At 37.8% G+C, this 21,444-nt stretch overlaps 1 protein-coding gene across 1 annotated transcript in view; it reads right to left on the reverse strand.

Annotated features, from left to right (window-relative positions):
* The window catches only part of CATSPERB (cation channel sperm associated auxiliary subunit beta), a 130,467-nt gene that overhangs the window by 23,859 nt on the left and 85,164 nt on the right, over positions 1–21,444 (reverse strand). Inside the window, exons 18-19 of the mRNA XM_081230317.1 lie at positions 9,919–10,109; positions 5,292–5,630 (exon numbers count right to left, since the gene is read on the reverse strand). Coding sequence (XP_081086443.1) covers positions 5,292–5,630; positions 9,919–10,109 — 530 coding nt within the window. The remainder of the gene's footprint in view (positions 1–5,291; positions 5,631–9,918; positions 10,110–21,444) is intronic.

Consider the following 21,444-nt stretch of genomic DNA (forward strand, 5'->3'; position numbering starts at 1 on the left):
TAATTGGATTATTTGTTTGCTATTGAGCTGTATAAGTTCCTTTTATATTATAGATACTAACCCCTTATCAGATATATGGTTTGCAAATATTTTCTCCCACTCTATATGTTGCCTTTTCTTTTTTTTTAACGTTTTTATTGGAGTATAATTGCTTTACAATGGTGTGTTAATTTCTGCTTTATAACAAAGTGAATCAGTTATACATATACATATATCCCATATCTCTTCCCTCTTGTATCTCACTCCCTCCCACCCTCCCTATCCCACCCCTCTAGGTGGTCACAAAGCACCGAGCTGATCTCCCTGTGCTATGCAACTGCTTCCCACTAGCTATCTATTTTACATTTGGTAGTGTTTATATGTCCATATATATACTACCACTCTCTCACTTTGTCCCAGCTTACCCTTCCCCCTCCCTGTGTCCTGAAGTCCATTTTCTAGTAGGTCTGCGTCTTTATTCCCGTCTTGCCCCTAGGTTCTTCATGACTTTTTTTTTCTTTTTTTTAGATTCCATATATATGTGTTAGCATATGGTATTTGTTTTTCTCTTCCTGACTTACTTCACTTTGTATGACAGACTCTAGGTCCAACCACCTCACTACAAATAACTCAATTTCGTTTCCTTTTATGGCTGAGTAATATTCCATTGTATATATGTGCCACGTCTCCTTTATCCATTCATCTGTCGATGGACACTTAGTTTGCTTCCATGTCCTGGCTACTGTAAATAGAGCTGCAATGAACATTGTGGTACATGACTCTTTTTGGATATGGTTTTCTCAGGGTATATGCCTAGTAGTGGGATTGCTGGGTCATATGGTAATTCTATTTTTAGTTTTTTAAGGAACCTCCATACTGTTCTCCATAGTGGCTATATCAATTTACATTCCCACCAACAGTGTATGAGGGTTCCCTTTTCTCCACACCCTCTCCAGCATTTATTGTTTGTAGATTTTTTTTATTAATTAATTTATTTTTGCTGTGTTGGGTCTTCGTTTCTGTGCGAGGGCTTTCTCTAGTTGTGGCAAGTGGGGGCCACTCTTCATCGCAGTGCATGGGCCTCTCACTATCACAGCCTCTCTTGTTGTGGAGCACAGGCTCCAGACGCGCAGGCTCAGTAGTTGTGGCTCACGGGCCTAGTCGCTCCGCGGCATGTGGGATCCTCCCAGCCCAGGGCTCGAACCCGTGTCCCCTGCATTAGCAGGCAGATTCTCAACCACTGCGCCACCAGGGAAGCACCCCTGTTTGTAGATTTTTTGATGATGGCCATTCTGACTGATGTGAGATGATATCGCATTGTAGTTTTGATTTGCATTTCTCTAATGATTAATGATGTTGAGCATTCTTTCATGTATTTGTTGTCAATCTGTATATCTTCTTTGGAGAAATGTCTGTTTAGGTCTTCTGCCCATTTTTGGATTGGGTTTTTTTTTTTTTTTTTGATATTGAGGTGCATGAGCTGCTTGTAAATTTTGGAGATTAATCCTTTGCCATTTGCTTCATTTGCAAATATTTTCTTCCATTCTGAGGGTTGTCTTTTCGTCTTGTTTATGGTTTCCTTTGCTGTGCAAAAGCTTTAAAGTTTCATTAGGTCCCATGTGTTTATTTTTGTTTTTATTTCCATTTCTCTAGGAGGTGGGTCAAAAAGGATCTTGCTGTGATTTATGTCATAGAGTGTTCTGCCTATGTTTTCCTCTAAGAGTTTTATAGTGTCTGGCCTTACATTTAGGTCTTTAATCCATTTTGAGTTTATTTTTGTGTATGGTGTTAGGGAGTGTTCTAATTTCATTCTTTTACATGTAGCTATCCAGTTTTCCCAGCACCACTTATTGAAAATTCCTTTTCATTTTGTTTTTTGTTTCCTTTGCTGTGCAAATGTTTTTTAGTTTGATATAGTCCCATTTGTTTACTTTTGCTTTTATTTCCTTTGCTTGTGGTGTCACATCCAAAAAAAAATCATTGCCAAGACCAATGTCAAGGGGGCTTTTCCTTCATTTTTTTTGGGGGGGGTTTTTATGGTTTCAAGTCTTACATTTAAGTCTTTAATCCATTTTTGAATTAATTTTTGTGAGTGGTGTAAGATAGGGGTCCAGTTTTATTCTTTTGCACATGGCTGTCCAGTTTTCCCAACACCATTTATCGAAGAGACTATTCTTTCCCCATTGGCTCCCCTGTCAAAACTTAGTTGACTGTGTATGCATGGGTTTATTTCTGGGATCTCTATTCTGTTCCATTGGTTTATGTGTCTATTTTTATGCCATTACCATAATGTTTTGGTTAACATAGCTTTGTAATAGAGTTTGAAATTAAGAAGTGTGGTTCCTCCAGCTATGTTCTTTGTCAACATTGCTTTGGCTACTCAGGGTCTTTAATGTGAATACACTACATTAACAGAATGAAAGATAAAAATTATTATCTCAACAGATATAGAAAAAGCATTTGACAAAATTCAACATCCAGTCATGAATAAAACTCCCAACAAATTAGGTTTAGAAGGAATGTACTTCAACACAGTATAGGCCATATGCGACAAGTCCATAGCTAACATCATACTCATACTTATCATACTCAAGCTTAAAGCTTTTCCTCTAAGATGAAGAACAAGACAAGGATGTTCCCCCTCACCACTTCTATTCAACACAGTACTGGAAGACTTACCCAGAGCAATTAAGAAAGAAAAAAGGCAACCAAATCAGAAGGGAAGAAGTAAAACTGTGTCTGTTTGCAGATGACAGAATATTATATTTAGAAAACCCTAAAGGCTCTACCAAAACACTGTTAGAATAAAAAGGTTCAGCAAAGTTGCAGGATAAAAAATCAATGCACAAAAATCAGTTGTGTTTCTATACACTAGCAATGAACTAGCTGAAAGAGAAATTAAGAAAATGACTCCATTTATAGCACCATCAAAAAGAACAAAATATTAGGAATAAATTTAATCAAGGAGGTGAAAAACATGTACACTATGACACCAGTGAAAGAAACTGAAGATGACACAAATAAGCTGAAAGACATCTCATGTTCATGAATTGGAAGAATTAATATTATTAAAATGTCCATACCACCTAAAGCAATCTACAAATTGATTGTAATTCCTATCAAAATTCCATTGGCATTTTTCGCAGAAATACAAAAGAAAACCCTAAAATTTGTTTGCAACCAGCAAAGACTGTGCATTTCTAACAAGCACCCAAGTAATGCCAATGAAGCTGATCCAGGGACGACATCTTGAATAGCATGGACTAGGTTTTTCTTCAAAGAGGCAACTGAGTTGATTTGCTGATTATTATTTGTTTCTTCAAACTGAACAAGTTTAAAATATAATAAATTAGTTGTTAAATACAATTAAAGCTAAAATAGTTAGAACATTTGGGATTTGTGCTGGAATACAGAGAAATAACAAAGGAACAGATTTTTTAAAACCCAGAAATGGTTAAAATAATAGGTAAATTGCATTGTTTTTAAAAATCAGTGAAGAAAAAATACATTATTCAATAAGTGATGTTGGAACAACTACCTAACCACCTGTAATACACCAAAACAAAGTGTAGATAAATTAAATAATTAGATGGAAAGTTAAGGCCATAAAAATTAAAACCCTAAAATTACTTGAAGGAAATATGGACAATTAGTTATATAATCAAAGAGAAAGGATTCTAAGGGTTTCAGAAAGAAGTTTTTTCAGAATATTTAGTCCACAATACTGACGGAAATAGAAATACATGTCTCCAATTTTTTTCAAAGCCTATAATTTTCATTTTTATAAATTGCACTTGGTTATGTTTTTCAAATAAGCTTGTTTTTTTAAATAGTGTTTTGTCCTTTCATTATAGTTCATATGCTTTATCTTTTTAAGAGTTTAACATATTTTATATTTTACAATTGTTTTTATAGTGTCTTTCTGATTTTTCCATTAACTCAAGATTAAAACTTTGTTTCCTATGCTTGTTGAGTTTCTCTTATGTTGGGTCATTTCCTTACACGGTTTTTTTTTTTTTTTTTTTTGCGGTATGCGGGCCTCTCACTGTTGTGGCCTCTCCCGTTGTGGAGCACAGGCTCCGGACGCGCAGGCTCAGCGGCCATGGCTCACGGGCCTAGCCGCTCTGCAGCATGTGGCATCTTCCCAGACCGGGGCACGAACCCGTGTCCCCTGCATCGGCAGGCGGACTCTCAACCACTGCGCCACCAGGGAAGCCCCCTTACATGGTTTTAAAATTCTTTTCCTCAATTTATGTTCATGAAGATTGATTTTTCTGTGGAATTCCATGTTACCTTGTTTATGAAAGTATTCCTACAGAGGGCTTTGGGCTTCCTTATGCTGTGACCCAGGCATTGTAATGATGTCTCAGCTTGGGATTCTTGTATTTGGTGGGTAGTGTCTAGGTGTTACACAGTCTTGGAGTTTGGGTTTTTTACAAGAAATTCTTTGAATTCCGTGGAGATGACAATCTCCCTACCTCTTTCTTTGAGTTGTTGGGTAGCGTTTTCCTTATCCTCTCTTCACCCTTCACGATTTGATAGTTCCAGCTTTACTTAATGTTCTCATTTCCAACTTCCTACCACAGGGTAGAAATGTCTAAAGGTCTACATCTTCTACAAATGTTTGGGCATTAAATTCATCCCACTGCCTATATGGCCTATGTCTGAGCCTCAAAACCTTCCAGGATCCACATATTAGCTAATTTTTTCGACTTTGAGTTCCCTTTTCATTTCTGGTGACAGGATTTTCTTTTTTCCCTCCCCTTCCTTCCATATTTTTCCCTCAATTTCTAGCTCAGTAATTTACTAAAATTTTTCATTTTATTTCTTTCCAGTATGCCATTTCCCAATCATTTTTAGTAAGTTTTATATTAGTTTTGTAATAAATAAACACCTTGAAAATGGAGAAAAGTATAGAATTCTATTTAAAAGCCTTTTTTTTTGGCTTAAAATAAACACTTGAAATGATTATAACAACACCAAGGTAATTATAATGTTTTCTTTTCAGAGGGCAGCAAAAATCTAAACTAAAATCCTGTGTACATTTGGGCTGGTAATTTAAGCTCATTTATAAAATAAGGATTATAATCTAGTCTTTTAGGGTTGTTATAAACATTAAATTTTTAAATGAATAAAAAATCATTTAATACAGAGCTTTGCATAAGTGCTCAATAATTAGAGCTAATACTGTTATTGGTAGAATGCCACCTACTACAGAAACCAAAGATAAAGGAAATATCAAAGAGTATATTTTACATTCAAGAAAAGCAATAACATCTCCATTTGATACTTCCCAATAAAAATAAACTTACCTTTTGTATTAGGTATGACTTTAACTTTTAAAGTATGAGATTTCCCCAGATCAATGTATTTCAGGACATTGAGGGATAGTGAATCATCATGTTGTTGAAACCAGTAATTACATGGTTTTGAATGTATGTTCCATGTTCGTCCATCCCTTTGTCCAAAGTTGTATAAGAACCAGGAGCCTTTTAGAAAGGTCATATTGTGGGGTACTGTTTCAGGCATGGTAGCGATAGCTAAAGCATTCTCATTATCTAAAATCCTTGTAATCAGGAAGCTGCTGTAACCGGGAATCACCACAGTCTTTTCTATATCCGAATCTTGAAATGAGGAAGCAACACCTGAAGCTAAAACAGGAATAATTTGGTATAAAATAAAACAGCCAATATTCTCCAAGTAATACTGGTGGACATAACTGAGGAATACACTAGTTGAGTTTTTAAATTATGGTCTTAACTAGAGGACACATTTGCCAGATTCCAGGTTATAATTCAAATTATTTTGTAGAAAGTGTATTGCAAATATGCCAAGCACAGTTTTTACTGTGAAAGTAGTTCTATAAATTTCTCAGCAGAAAAAAATCCACATAGGGCTAAGTAATTATAAGAAATCTGATTTCTTTACCATAGAAATGGTAAAAGTCTTAATAACCCAGAGTCTTTATTGTGATTTTATAAGAGAAGGATAATGTAGCTAGTGTTTTCCCTAGGGCCTAAAGGTCTGCCTATTACATAGCAGATGCTCAATAAATATTTGTTGAATAAATGAATAATTGATTGCTTAAGAAGAGCATGAAGATTTAGAAGAAAAGAGGCTTGAGGGCAGGACCATAAGGAACACCATTATGTAAAAATGGGAAGGAAAAAAAAAACTCCACAAAGTAGACAAAGAAGAAATGATTGGAGAAAATCCATCAGAGAGGATATGAGGGAAGCCAAAAGATAGCTTTTTGAAGGAGAGGGAAGTCATCATTTTTAAATGTTTTTGAAACATGTCAACAATGATACTCACCTCGTTCTGAAAAAATAAGTGAAGTAGTCAGAAGAGAATCTCATAATTCCCTTTATTATGCACACACGCTCTAATTTTTCCCATTTCAACAAACCAACAAAAATCCTTTCCTACATTCCCTCCAACTACCACATCATTTCTCTCCTCCCCTTCATTGTAAAATTCCCTGAAAGGGCTGCCTTTATTCACTATCTTCAATTCCTCGCCTCTCAGAAGTTTATAAACCTAACCCAATCAGACTTTTGTCTACATGACTCCACCCAACAACAGCTTTTATCAAGGTTACCAATGACTTGACACAGATCCATTGGGCAGTTTTCTCTCCTCATCTTACCTCACCTCTTGGCAGCATGTAGCGCAGCATCATTCCCTCTTTCTTGAAGTACCTTCTTCACTTGGTTTCTGAGACATGCTCTCTCTTAGTTCTTCTCCTAGCAGACCATCTGGTCTTCCTGTTCTCTGACCACTAACTGTTGGACCTCAGACTTTTTCGTTTCTATACCTACACTAGCTTTCCCAGGGATCTCATCTGATCTCATAGCATTAACTATCATATATGCTGACCACTTGATCCCCCCCCTTTTTTGAGATATAACTGATATATAACATTAGTTTCAGGTGTACAATACAGTTTGATATTTGTATATATTGCAAAATAATAACCACAGAAATCTAGCTAACATCCATCACCACACATAGTTACAACTTTTCTTCTTGTGAGGAAAACTTTTAAGATCTACTCTCTTAACAACTTTTAAATATACAATGCAGTGTTAGCTATAGTCACCATGTTTTACATTACATTCCTATGACTTATTTATTTTATAATTACAAGTTTATATCTTTTGATCCCTTCACCGAACCCCCACCTCTGGCAACTACCAATCTATTCTGAGTTTATTTATTTGTTGTTTGCTTGTTTTTAGATTTCACATATAAGTGATGTCATACAGTATTTGTCTTTCCCTGTCTGACTTATCTCAAAATAATGCCCTCAAAATTCATCCATGTTGTTGCAAATGGCAAGATTTCCTCCTTTTTTATGGTTGAATAATATTTTACTGTATATATGTATATATGTATAAACACATCCAATTTTCTTTATCCATTCACCTATCAATGGACACAGGTTGCTTCTATATCTTGGCTACTGTAAATAATGCTGCAATGAACAAGGGGGAGTATATATCTTTTCAAGTTAGCATGTTCATTTTCTGTGGATAAATACTCAGATGTGGAATTGCTTGATCATATGGTAGTTCTATTTTTAAGTTTTTGAGGAAACTTTATGTTGTCTTCTATAGTGACTGTACCAATTTACATTCCCACCAACAGTGCACAAGGATTCCCTTTTCTACACATCCTCCCCAACAATTTTTATTGCCTGTCTTTTTTTTTAATATTTATTTATTTGGTTGCACTGAGTCTTAGTTGCAGCTCCAGGGTTCCTTAGTTGTGGCTCACCAGCTCCTTAGGTGTGGCATGGGGGCTCCTTTCTTGTGGCATGTGAACTCGTAGTTGCAGCATGCATGTGGGATCTAGTTCCCTGACCAGGGATCGAACCTGGGCCCCCTGCATCAGAAGCACAGAGTCTTATCCACTGCACCACCAGGGAAGGCGAAGGTATGTATTTACTGGTGGATAAATACATACCTGCACCAAAGAATGTATATGTTAACATGTTAAGGCCGAATACATACCACCTTATGTATTAAGGTGGATAGGTATGTATTTATTGGCAGTTTGTTAATTGTTTCCTAGGTGTTTTATACTTTCTCTGTTCCTTTCTTCTTTTGCTCTCTTTCTTTGTGATTTGATGATTTTCTGTGGTTATCTGTAGTGGCTTAGATTCCTGTTTGTTTTGTGTATCTACTATAGGCTTTTGCTTTGTGGTTACCACTGGGCTTACATAAAGCAACTTATATTTATAATAGTCTATTTTAAGTTGATAACAACTTAAGTTTGAATGCATTCTAGGGCTCTACATTTCTACCCTCCCAATTTATGTTTTTGATATCAAAATTCACATATTTTTATCTTGTGTATCCATTAACTAATCATTGTAGTTAGTTTTTTTACTATCTTTGTCTTTAACTTTCATACTAGCTTTACAAGTGATTAACTACCATTACAACATAAGATTATTCTAAATTTTACTATATATTTGCCTTTACCAGCGAAATTTATACTTTCACACATTTTCCTATTACTGATTAGCTCTCTTTTGTTTCACCTTAAAGAAATTCCTGTATCATTTCATGTAAAGCCAGTCCAGGATGATGGACTCGTTTGGTTTTTGCTTGTCTGGAAAACTCTTTATCTCTCCTTCAATTCTCCATGAAAACGTTGCTGGTAGATAGATATACTTGGTTGGCAATTTTTTTCTTTCAGCACTTTGACTATATCATGTCATTCCCTTCTGATGTGCAAAGTTTCGGTTGAAAAATCTGCTGATAGTCTTATGGGGGGGTTCTACTGTAGGTAACGAGTTATTTTTCTCTTGCCACTTTTAAGATTCTCTTCTTGTCTTTAACTTTTTTTTTTTTTTTTTTGGTGTGTGGTATGCGGGCCTCTCACTGTTGTGGCCTCTCCCGTTGCGGAGCACAGGCTCTGGATGCGCAGGCCCAGCGGCCATGGCTCACGGGCCCAGCCGCTCTGCGGCATATGGGATCCTCCCGGACCGGGGCACGAACCCGTATCCCCTGCATCGGCAGGCGGACTCTCAACCACTGCGCCACCAGGGAGGCCCCGTCTTTAACTTTTGACACTTTAATTATAATGTGTCTTGGGTCTCCCTGGGTTCATCTTATTTGGAACCCTATAGGCTTCCTGGATCTGGATGTCTGTTTCTTTCCCCAGGTTATAGAAGTTTCCAGCCATTATGTGTTCAAATAATTTTTCTGCTCCTTTCTCTCTCTTCTCCTTCTGACTGCTCAAATGTATTTCTCCAGCCCAGAGGTCTTTCCTGAACTCCAGACTTGTCTTTCTATATATCTACCTTATTTCTCCACTTGGATGAGTAACAGATATCTTACATTTAATATGATCTCTCACCTGATTATTGCAATAGGCTCTTAACTGATTTCTCTGCTTTCCTTCTTGCCCTCTCTCTGTCACATGCCCAGTCTGTTCTCAACAGAGCAGCTAGTTCAATCATGTTACTTTCTGCTCAAAACACTCCAAAGGCTTGCCATTTACTCAGAGTAAAACCCAAATCCTTATAATAAACTATACTAACTTTTGCTATGTATCTATCATATAATCCCTTGAAATAGAAATATGTTACATGACAGTGATTCAAAATTATTTCATTATGTAGAGTAAAGTCTGGACTTCTTGACTTTTCTCACTGTTTCTGAGCACTGTTAAAGACAAAATAACATCATATTATAGAAATAAATGATAGGTGTTACTATTGATGAAATATCAATGAAGTGATAGCTAGGTTTCATTGTATTATAAATAAAGAATTCCTCCAGGAATCTAAGTATATGTAGACTTCTGTAGATTACCAATTGGACTAAAATTTGAAATCTATTGTTCTATAAAAGAGCATGAACACTTTTCCCAAAAGATAATTTCTCATTTTCCCCAGCCATCAGAGAGATATATTACTACACTTACTTTGTAATTGAAGACTAAGCTTATAGGAGAAATTTCCAGCTTGATTAATGGAAAGGGAACTAGACAAACAAGAGCTTTCATGCACTTCCTCTACTCCAAAAGGGTCTATAATTTCTGCAATAACTGATGACAAAAATCCTTCAGGAGTGTTATGTTGCAATATCTTTTTTATGTAAGCTGTTCCAGTTTTCCTAAAAACAAACCAACAAACATCATGCAACTTGGGTAAAACAGTGGCTTAAATTAGCAAGTTCATAACCATATAATTTATAAATAAAATTTACCACAAATGGCTAACAAATGAATATTTGAGTAACATTTGTTCAACCTCATTAGTAATCAATGAAATGTCGATTACAGCAATGGGATATGATTTTTCACCTATCAAATTAGGAAAGGTTTTTAAAAGACAGTGTTTAATAGTGGTAAGAATTTAGAGGAGATAGGCACTAATGGGATTGTAAACTGGTACGAGATTCCTAGAAAGCAATTTGACATTATGCATTAAGAGTGCTAACATTATTTGTTTCACCCTCTGATTCCATAAATCTACTGATAGGGCTCTATCCTAAGGAAAGAACTTGAAACACAGAGGAGGAGGGGGAGAAAAGCTTTCCATACAAAGATGTTCATCACAGCATTATGATAAAAGCTAGAAATAAAAATGCCAACAATAGGAAAATTAAGTAAATGATAATACCTGATCTACCTAGGCAAAATACATCTATTAAAATGCTACTTACAAAGAGTTTTTAATTATCTAAGGAAAGTGGTCAGTCACATTATAATGTCAAAATGAAAGAAGCATAGTGAAGAATGTTGAAATGCATGTTGAAAAGGACTAATCAGTAATTCATCAAGGTGTTAACAGTCATGATTTCAGTTGTCTTCTTTGTATTTGCCTGTCTTTTAGGAAATTTCTACAGTGAGCATGTGCTTTATAATCAAGAAAAACCATCTATTTTTAAAATGTTAAGCTAAGATATCCATGTGCAAAAAATAAATCTACACAGAGACCTTACACCCTTCACAAACAATTTAACTCAAAATAAATTACAGACTTAAACATAAAATGCAAAACTCTAAAACTCCTAGAAGAGAACATAGGAGAAAACCTAGATGAACTTGGGTATGGCGATGACTTTTTAGATACAGCACTAAGGACACAATCCATGAAAGAAAAAAATTGACAAGCCATACTTTATTAAATTAAAAACTTCTGCTCTGTGAAAGACACTGTCAAGAGAATTAGAAGACAAGCCATAGACTGGGAGAAAATAGTTGTGAAAAACATATCTGACAAAGGACTGTTATCCCAAATAAACTGTAGGGGAGGAATAAAACCTCTTTTTCCTCCACCCTCCTAGGTTCTGTGCCCGAGACCCTAGAAATTAAACTGATGAAAGCCAGATTAACAATAAAAAATGAACACTTTATTAATGTGTGTCATGCTTACACAGGGGAGACACCTCAGTGATGAGTAACTCAAAGCGGTGGTTAGAACCTGGAGCTTGTCTAGCATCTTAATAAAGAACAATAAATTTGTGGAGAAGTGACAAGATAAAGAAAAAGGGGCTAAGGCTTTTAGGGGTGGCAAACAGTGAAAAAGTAAATATATGGGAGAAACTATTGGAAGATAAGGGTTGTTTTTAGTAATGCTTGTTATGCAGATTCCTCTCAGTGTCTCTGAACTGGTAAGAGTCTCCAGTTGTCTCTGGTGATTAGGAATCATCCTGCCTTTCTTGGTAGAGAGGTGGAGGGCAAGGGATTTTTTCGTATGTCTGCTTCTTCTTAATTGCCTTAGGCTAAAAATAATCTTTATGCCAAAGTGGTATATTTTGGATTGCCATATGCCAGTCCCCTACAATACAAACAACTCTTAAAACTCAACAGGGGCCTCCCTGGTGGCGCAGTGGTTGAGAGTCCGCCTGCCGATGCAGGGGATACGGGTTCGTGCCCCGGTCCGGGAGGATCCCATATGCCGCGGAGCGGCTGGGCCCGTGAGCCATGGCCGCAAAAAAAAAAAAAAAAAAAAACTCAACAGTAAGAAAAGAAACAGCCCAGTTAAAAAGTGGGCAAAAGGTCTAAATAGACACCTCACTGAAGAAAACATGCAGATGGCAAATACACATATGAAAAGATGCTTATATGCATCATATATCATCGGGAAATGCAAATTAAAACAACAACGAGATACTACTATATGCTTATTAGAATGGCAAAAGTCCAAAATATTGACAACACCAAATATTGGTGAGGATGTAGGGCAACAGGAACTCTCATTTATTGCTGGTGGGAATGCAAAATGGTACAGCCACTTTGAAAGCCACTTACCATATGATCCAGAAATCAAATTCCTTTGTATCTATTCAAATGAGTTAAACACAAAACCTGAACAAGGATATTTATGGCACCATTATTCAAAATTGCCCAAACTTGGAAGCAACCAAGATGTCCTTCAGTAGGTGAATGGATAAAAAAAACTGTGGTACACCCAGACAATGGAATGTCATTCAGTGGTAAACAGAAAGGAGTTATCAAGTCATGAAAAGATATGAAGGAAGCTGAAATGCATATTACTAAGTGAAAGAAGCCAATCTGAAAAGCTACACACTGTGTGATTCCAACTATATGACATTCTGAAAAAGGCAAAACTATGGAGACAGTATAGATGTCAGGGGTTAGTGGGGATGGATGGATGAATAGGCAGAGCAGAGAGGACTTTTAGGGCAGTGAAAGTATTCCGTATCATACTAATAGTATAAGGTGGATACGTGTCATTACATAATTGTCAAAAGCCATAGAATGTACAACACCAAGAGTGAACCCTAATGTAAACTATGGGCTTCAGGTGACTGATGATGTGTCAATACAGGTTCATGATTTGTAACAAATGTACCTACATTATATTATAGTATAGTGTCCTACACTATGGTGTAGGACATCAATAGTGAGGGAGGTATGTATGGAGAGGGGGTATATGGGAACTCTTCTTTCTGATCAGTTTTGCTGTGATCCTAAAACTGCTCTTAAAAAATAAAGTTTATTACCATAATTTAAAAAAATTAACCTCTTTGTATCTGAAATCATTGACCAATAGCCAGGCTATTACTGAACCTGTCTTCCCACTTCTCCCACCACTGGAGAGGTAAATGAGCCTCTTGTACTCAAGTGTCTAGGATGGCTTTTGGGGGTAATCAAGCTCCAGTCTTCCAGGAGAGGTAAGAAGTTAGCTTTTAAAGGAGGGAATGGGGTTTGGGCAATGAAGGATGGGCTTAAACTTAGGAGTCAGGGAGTTCCTGAGGTGGAGAGGAATATCTGTTGAGGGGGGAAAATGCTGCAAAAAGACAATCACCATCGAACTTAACTGCCTGTAATGCTAAGCTCCCATTCCAGTACCCATGCTGTTTCCCCAGCCCACTGCCCTCACCCCATGCCAATGAAGCTGCTTTAATCAAGGTTACTACAGCCTGGAATGTTGCCACATCCAAAGGTCACTTCACTTCTCTGTTCTTATTTTATTCAGTCTCTCAGCCACATGGGTCACAGTGGTCCACTCCATACTTTCCAAAACACCCACCTCCCTTGGCTTATAGGACCCCATATTTCCCTGGTTTTTCTTCTATCTCACTGGCTGTTCCATCTTCATTTTCTTGGCTGGGGCCTCCTCTTCTGCCTAATATCTCTTCCTGGAGTGCCCAAGGCCTCTTCTTCTCTACAGACTTCCATTTATACAGGAACAACTGCCAAATGAAGAGCTCCTGCTCTGACTTTGTGTGCTATGCATTAGTACCTCCATGCAACTGCCAACTTCACATCTTCACTTGGGTACCTAACAGGCATTTCAAAATTAGTATTTCTAATATGGAACTGATACTCACCCTGACTAACTCTGCATTCCTCATCTCATAAAATGACAGCATGATCTACCTAGCTGCAAACCAAAAACCTAAACAGTTCTTGATTGCTCTCTTGCTAATACCCACACCAGGCAATCTGTCATCAAATCCTGTCTTTTCTCAAGCACACCTGCTTCAACTGCCTTCATTTCTCACCTGATTACCTCAATAGCTTTCCAAGGGGCCTGGAAACTTTGACTTCTCATTCTGTCCTATACTTTTCACAGCAGAGTGATCTATTCGAAAATAAAAATAATTTCACTCTCCTACGTAAAACTCTCCAATGGCTTCCCCTGGCACCAAGAATAACACGTAAGCTCCTCATGCAGCCTACGATGCCTTATATGATCTGGCACTTACCTACCCCCTCGCTCACCTTGCACCACACCATCTTACTCTGCACCATCCACACCAGCCTCCTTCCTGTTTATTAAATACACCCACGTATTTTCTTGCCTCACTGCATTTACACTTGCAATTTCTTTTGCCTGGAAAGCTCTTCGCTCTTTGTTCTCAGCTGTTTGCTTATCCTTCTCACTCCCTCTGTCACCATGTTTACTTTCTTCATAGCATGTATTAGATCTAAAACTATTTTGTTTTTTGCTTACCTGTTTATCATCTGTCTCTCTTCATTAGAATGTCACCTCCATGCGGGCAAGGACCTTGTCTATCTTATTCACCACTATATCACCACTATATTTCACTTGATGTGAAATAGTCACTCAATAATATTCATGGAATTAACAAATAGCTTTACCAAAAACTTTGTGTAAATGTTGATGATGTTTTCTTTCTGAGCAATTTAGTAGAATTATGACATTAAGTTATCACTTTTAGGATTTTGTGGAGATTCTTTTTTTTTTTTTTTTTTTTTTTTTTCGGTAGGCGGGCCTCTCACTGTTGTGGCCTCTCCCCTTGCAGAGCACAGGCTCCGGACGCGCAGGCTCAGCAGCCATGGCTCACGGGCCCAGCCGCTCTGCGGCATGTGGGATCTTCCCAGACCGGGGCACGAACCCGTGTCCCCTGCATCGGCAGGCGGACTCTCAACCACTGCGCCACCAGGGAAGCCCAGGAGATTCTTAAAAACAATTGACCTTGTTATGAAATGAGAGAAGTCCTTCTCAATACTTCACCATTTGTGGAACGACTATACTTCCCATTATCAAGCAGATACAGTTTTTTTATCTGTGGGTATATAATCAATTCCTACTGTGGAAAGGATTTTGATTCAGTATCCAACATCTCGTAGGTAGTGCCCCCAAAATCCAAATTCCTTGCTAATGTTCTGAATCCCTTGTGTTCCATCACTGAATCTTTCTTTAAACCATTTTTAAAAATTGAAGTATAGTTAATTTACAATGTTGTGTTAATTTCAGGGGTACAGCAAAGTAATTCAGTTATATATATATATATATATATATATATATATATATATATATATATTCAGATTCTTTTCTTTTCCATCATAGGTTATTACAAGATATTGAATATAGTTTGCTGTGCTATAAGTAGGTTCTTGTTGTTTATCTGTTTCCATCATCTAACCTTAGTTCCTCTTATTCCTCAAATTCTCTTTTGAATTCCAAGTCTACTGTTTATCATTTCCACACTGCATGATTCCTCACCCAACAGTCCCTCTACCACAAGTACCTGTCTTCTTAAGCACAATATGAGAACCTCAGATTCCCTCACAATAATAAGATAAGATGTGGCTGGATGTGGCACATAGAAAACAAGCATAGATGTGTTTTATAAAGCAAAGAGCCAGGCAATAGAGTAAAGGAATGGAAATTACTCCGAATCCATTGCCCTGTTGAGTCTACCTCCCAAATATCTCTCAAATCAATCCATTCCTCTCCATTTCTACTATCAATATCTTAGACTGAAACACGAAAAATTTGAGCCTATATTATTGCAAAATCCTTCTAACTGATCTCAGTGCATCCACTGTTGTTACCCTCTACTTCCTTCTCCCCATCTCAGCAGAGTGGTATTCTAAACAAAAGCTAGGCCATTTGGGATAAATGGGAGTTTATGAGTTTAAAGAAGGCAGGAATAATGGTGTGCTGTGCATTTCATCTCTCATCTCCATTCTCCCCTACATGGAGAAGAAGAAAGGGCCTCTCCTCATGGTATGTCAAGAAGGGCTTCCAGGGGACCAATTTATAACTTGAAATATGCCTTCTGAGGTTTGAGGGACATAGGGAACAGAGTTGGACTTATCCTGAGAAATATAAGGAGTGGAGACAAATCAGACACCCAGAGTTTAAAGTTACATATGTGGTGGGAAAGGGAGAAAAATGTCAACACATTTTAGACTTTAAGTTAACACACATGTGAAAATCTTAGATAACACTAAAAAAAAGAAAGGAGTATGAAAGTCCCAATCCAGTAAAAGAAAATAAAATGGAGGAGGGGAAAAAAAGAACCTTAAAGTGAGGTAAACAAAGAGAACAAAAAAGGAAACATAAAAAAGGTAGGACAAATAGCACAAAAGAAGATGGTACGAATAAATTCAAATACATTGGGTTGGCCAAGAAGTTCATTCGGGTTTTTCTATAACTCTCCCATTAAAAGACAGAGATTGGCTACAAAAAGCCCACAAAACCTATGTATGTTTTTTATGAGAGATACATAAGGAAGGTGGCAGTAAAAGGATCAAATTCATATACTAGACAAATATTACCCAAAGAAGGCTAGTGCAACTATATGAATAACAGATTAAAAACAACAAAAATAAAACAAAAACCATGGTAACAACAAAAAGATAATCTGATTAAAAAGTGAGCAAAGGACTTAATTAGACATTTCTACAAAGAAGATATACAGATGGCCAATAAGCACATTAAAAGATGCTCAACATCACTAATAATTAGAGAAATGGAAATCAAAACCACAAGATATCATTAGAACGGCTATTATAAAATAAGAAAATAGAGAATAACAAATGTTGGCAAATATGTGGAGAAATTAGAACGCTTGTACATTGTTGGTGGGAATACAAAATGGTGCCGCTGCTGTGGAAAATGGTATGGAGTTTCCTCAAAATATTAAACAGAGAATTACCATATGATATAGCAATTCCACTTCTTGGTATACCCAAAATAACTGAAAGTATGGTCTCGGAGAGACAGCTGTACACCCATGTTCATAGCGACGTTATTCAGTATAGCCAAAAAGTGGAAGCAAACCATGCCCATCAATAGAGGAATGGATAAGCAAAATGTGGCATATGCATACAACAGAATATTATTGTCTTAAAAATGAAGGAAATTCTGTCACATGCTATAACACAGATGAACTTTAAGGACAGTATGCTAATTGAAATAAGCTAGTCTCAAAAGATATATACTGTATGATTCCACCTATGTAACTGATCTAGGTCTATCCACAATTGTTCATAGTCAAATTCACGGAGACAGAAAGTAGAACAGAGGTTGCCAGAGGCTGTGGGGAGAGGGGAATGGGGAATGAACTGTTTAGTGGGTACAGAGTTTCAGCTGGGGAAGATGAGATAGTTCTGGAGATGGATAGTGGCAATGGTTGCACAACCGTGTGAATATACTTAATGTCACAGAACTGCGCTCTTAAAAATGGTTAAAATGGTAAATTTTATGTTATGTATATTTTACTACAACCAAAGTACTATAATGCAAAAAAGCATTATAAATATAAAAATAATAATTAAATACCAATAAAATGTTCAACTCATCAAGAAGATGTAACAATTCTAAACTTATATGTATCTAATAACAGCCTCAAAATATATAAGGCAAAATTGACAGAACTACAAAAGAAACTGACAAATTCAATATCACATCAGAAAATTTTAACATAACTCAATAACTGATAGGTCACACAGAAAAAAATCAGTAAGGATACAGAAGATTGAAAAATCACAATTAACAAGATTAATCTAACAAATAAATACTAACATTGTACTCAACAATGTACAAAGTGTATAAACATAGATAATACACAATGACAAAGATAGGTTTATTCCATGACTTCAAGTCTGGTTCAGCATTAAATCCATAATATAATTTACAACACTAAGTAAAAAGTTAAAGGAAAAAAATCTATACATAAGCTCAATAGATATAGAAGAAACATTTAAAAACAAAAATAAAACACCTCTTAAACGGAAAAAAAAGATAACTGTCTATAAATGAAAAAGAGTTTTAAAAATTTATGGAAAGGATAATCCGTGATGGTGAAATGTTTAAAACATTCTTTTAAAAGGCAGGAACAAGGAAGCCCACTCTTATGGTCTGAGTGTCTGTATCCCTCTAAAATTCCTGTGTTGAAAACCTAAAGCCCAAAGTGATGGTATTCAGAGGTGAGGCTTTTGGGAGGTGATTTAGGTCATGAGGGTGAAGGCTTTGTGAATCAGTTTACTACCCATATAAAAGGGGTTCCAGAGCAATCCCCTGCCCCTTTCAACTATGCGAGGACGGGGCAAGTAGTTGGCAGTCTACAACCAGAAGAGAGCCTGCACAGAACCCAACCATGTTGGTACCCTAATCTTAGACTTCCAGTCTTCAGAACTATGAGAAATACATTTCTGTTGTTTATAAGCCACCCAGTCTTTGATATTTGATTATAGCAGCCTGTATGGACTGACACCCACTATCTTCATTTCTATTTAATGAGCTCCTAGATACTGTGACAGAAAAAAAATGTATAATATGCTAAGAAATGTTAAAGAAACAAATTATTTGCCGGTGATGTGATTATCTGCTTAGAAAAATATTTACCTCTACTCAGAAAATCCAAAAGAATATATAGAAAAAGTACTGGAATCATCAAAAGAATGGAGCAAATTTGAAACATTTAAGATTGCTGCACAAGGGCTTCCCTGGAGACACAGTGGTTGAGAATCCGCTTGCCAAGGCAGGGGACACGGGTTTGAGTCCTGGTCCAGGAAGATACCACATGCCGCGGAGCAACTAAGCCCATGCGCCACACCTACTGAGCCTGTGCTCTAGAGCCCGTGAGCTACAACTACTGAGCCCGCGTGCTGCAACTACTGAAGCCCGCATGCCTAAAGCCCGTGCTCTGCAACAAGAGAAGTCACCACAATGAGAAGCACGCACACCACAATGAAGAATACCCCTGCTCACCACAATCAGAGAAAGCCCGTGCGCAGCAATGAAGACCCAATGCAGCCAAAAATAAATAAACAAAATAATTAAAAAAAAAAGATTGTTACACAAAAGTCAATTACAAGACATCTGCTTTTGCTTTCAACGCAGAAAGAAGCAACCCAACAAGAAACAAAACAGATAAATCACTGTCATCATTTTCTTTAAGCCATCAGATAACTAAAGTCACAAGATAACCAACTAACCTGAAATCCAAGGGAATAAGCCATTCCGAGGAGAATCTGAACACAGGAACAGTCTCACTTATGGAAGAGCATGAGAGGGAGAAACAGTGCTGGCCACAAAAGAATCAAGTAAGCAATAGATAAAATTGTAAAAAACTGTCAAAGGCCAAGTATGTGCTGGGAAATGCTGGGGCACCTTTCAAAACGGAGTCTGCACTCACTCGCAAGCTCCTTCCCATGGGTTTCCCTGGATGCTCAGGAGAAAGCCTGGGGCAGGGAATAGACCAGACAGTCCCTGCTGGTGGTGCAGGCATCAAGGGAGTGCGGGAGACATCACTGTGGGGAGTGGGTGGAGAGGATGGGAGCAAGCATCACTCGCTTCCCTGAACCTTCTTTCATGAGAAGCAAAAGCCTTAAGCTACAGGAGGTTGGGCATTCAACAGTTGCACACAGGCCTCAAAAGAGGTGATCCATGCTGGGGGGAAGTGCTTGGAGGGTGCTGGCACTGAAGGCCTGGCTCCCTCCCTCCCTCTTACCCCCCACACAGCAGAAGCTTGAAGCTACTGAGAGAGAGGAAGCAAAGCCACCCATCACTGGGGCACAGGCAAAGACACATGATGGATAAGGGAAGCTAAAATAATAACTCTCTATCCTTATGCAGAGTCAGGGAGCTGTCTTGGGCCTAAAATTCTAGGAGAACAAATAGAGTTATCCTGCTGCAAGAAGAATCAGGAATCTCCACCTAAGATCTAACTGCAGGTACAAGGCAGAATTTGGCTGCAAGAGGTAATTTTTATTAACAGGTTGTTGTGCTTTTTTTTCTTAGTGGAACTTGACAAGCTGAATCTAACATTTAAATGCAAGAACAAAGGCCAAGAAAATCCAAGAGGGGGTGCTATTCATAGGAGTTACCTGGTTAGAGAAATTTTGTCATTGTGATCTAGGGAAGGGCAAATACAGCAATGAAGGAGAAGAGAGACTGAGACAGATTGATGTACATGTGGAACTAGGATATATCACAGGGGTGACACTGCAGATCAGGGGGAAAGATGGGTCTTGTTTGCACAATTGGTTATCTATATATATAAAAAAAGAAAGAAATCAGATTCCCACTTCATACTACACTCAACAACAATTCTAGACAGATTAAAAACTTAAAAATACAAAGCAAAAGTTAAAAACTACAAGACAAAATAGGAGAATAGCTAAATAGATTGTGGTATATACATATGAGTGAATACAGACACATACATCAATACCAAATCATTTTTAAAGCATATGGGGTAATTTAGAAAGCATAAGGTTGTATGAAAAAGGCAAGTCACAGGAAAAGGTATACATTGCTAAGTAATACATCTGGCAAAACTAAACTATATATATACTTTTTTTTTTGTGGTACGTGGGCCTCTCACTGTTGCGGCCTTTCTGGTTGTGGAGCACAGGCTCTGGACACGCAGGCTCAGCGGCCATGGCTCACGGCCCCAGCCGTTCCACGGCATGTGGGATCTTCCCAGACCAGGGCACGAACCCGTGTCCCCTGCATTGGCAGGCGGACTCTCAACCACTGCACCACCAGGGAAGCCCTAAACAACATATTCTGATACACATATATGTTAAAGCTATAGAGAAACATTTCTTTAAATGTTTACACAAAATTCAAGGTAATGCTTATTTCTGAGGAGGCAGAGTGTTGGGGCAGGGAAGAGGCAGCAAAGCAAAGGAAACCTACACAGAAGCACAGCTGGAAGGGTGCAGGGGCCCCAAAAGAGTGGAAGACTTCCAGAGGCCCAGAGGTGATGGGGGCAGTTGTCTCCAAGTAGAAGTGTCACCCCCATCAGCAGACCTCTTGTCCCTTTATCTCACCTCCATTTTCTCACCCAAGCTCCGGAAGGGGCTGGAAACCATCAGCTATGAGGGAGGGGGGATATGAATCTAAAAATAATAAGAATGAGGAAATTCTCCACCTCCCCACATTCCAGGCTCCCCAGGCTGGGTCTGGCTAAAACAGGGGCCAGAAAACAAATTTAAATTGGATGAGGGTTTGAAGTTTCTTAAAACACTGGGCAGGAACGGAGTCATGTGGTAATTGACTGACTTAGACTTTCTTAAGCTAAGGAAATATTTATTTACTCTCCAAGGAAAAAGCTATGGGACTTGCTGATACTTCATCTAGAGGCAGAAAGGAAATAGGTCCACAGAGGTGGTCTGAAGAGACAGGAGGAAAAAAAAGTTGATATCCAGCTGATTCAGTAAACAAATTACACATAATTGATCTGGTTATTCACCTAACTTGAAACC

This window comes from Mesoplodon bidens (genome assembly GCF_964165515.1).
Source record: "Mesoplodon bidens genome assembly, chromosome: 3".
NCBI classification, from domain to species: domain Eukaryota; kingdom Metazoa; phylum Chordata; class Mammalia; order Artiodactyla; family Ziphiidae; genus Mesoplodon; species Mesoplodon bidens.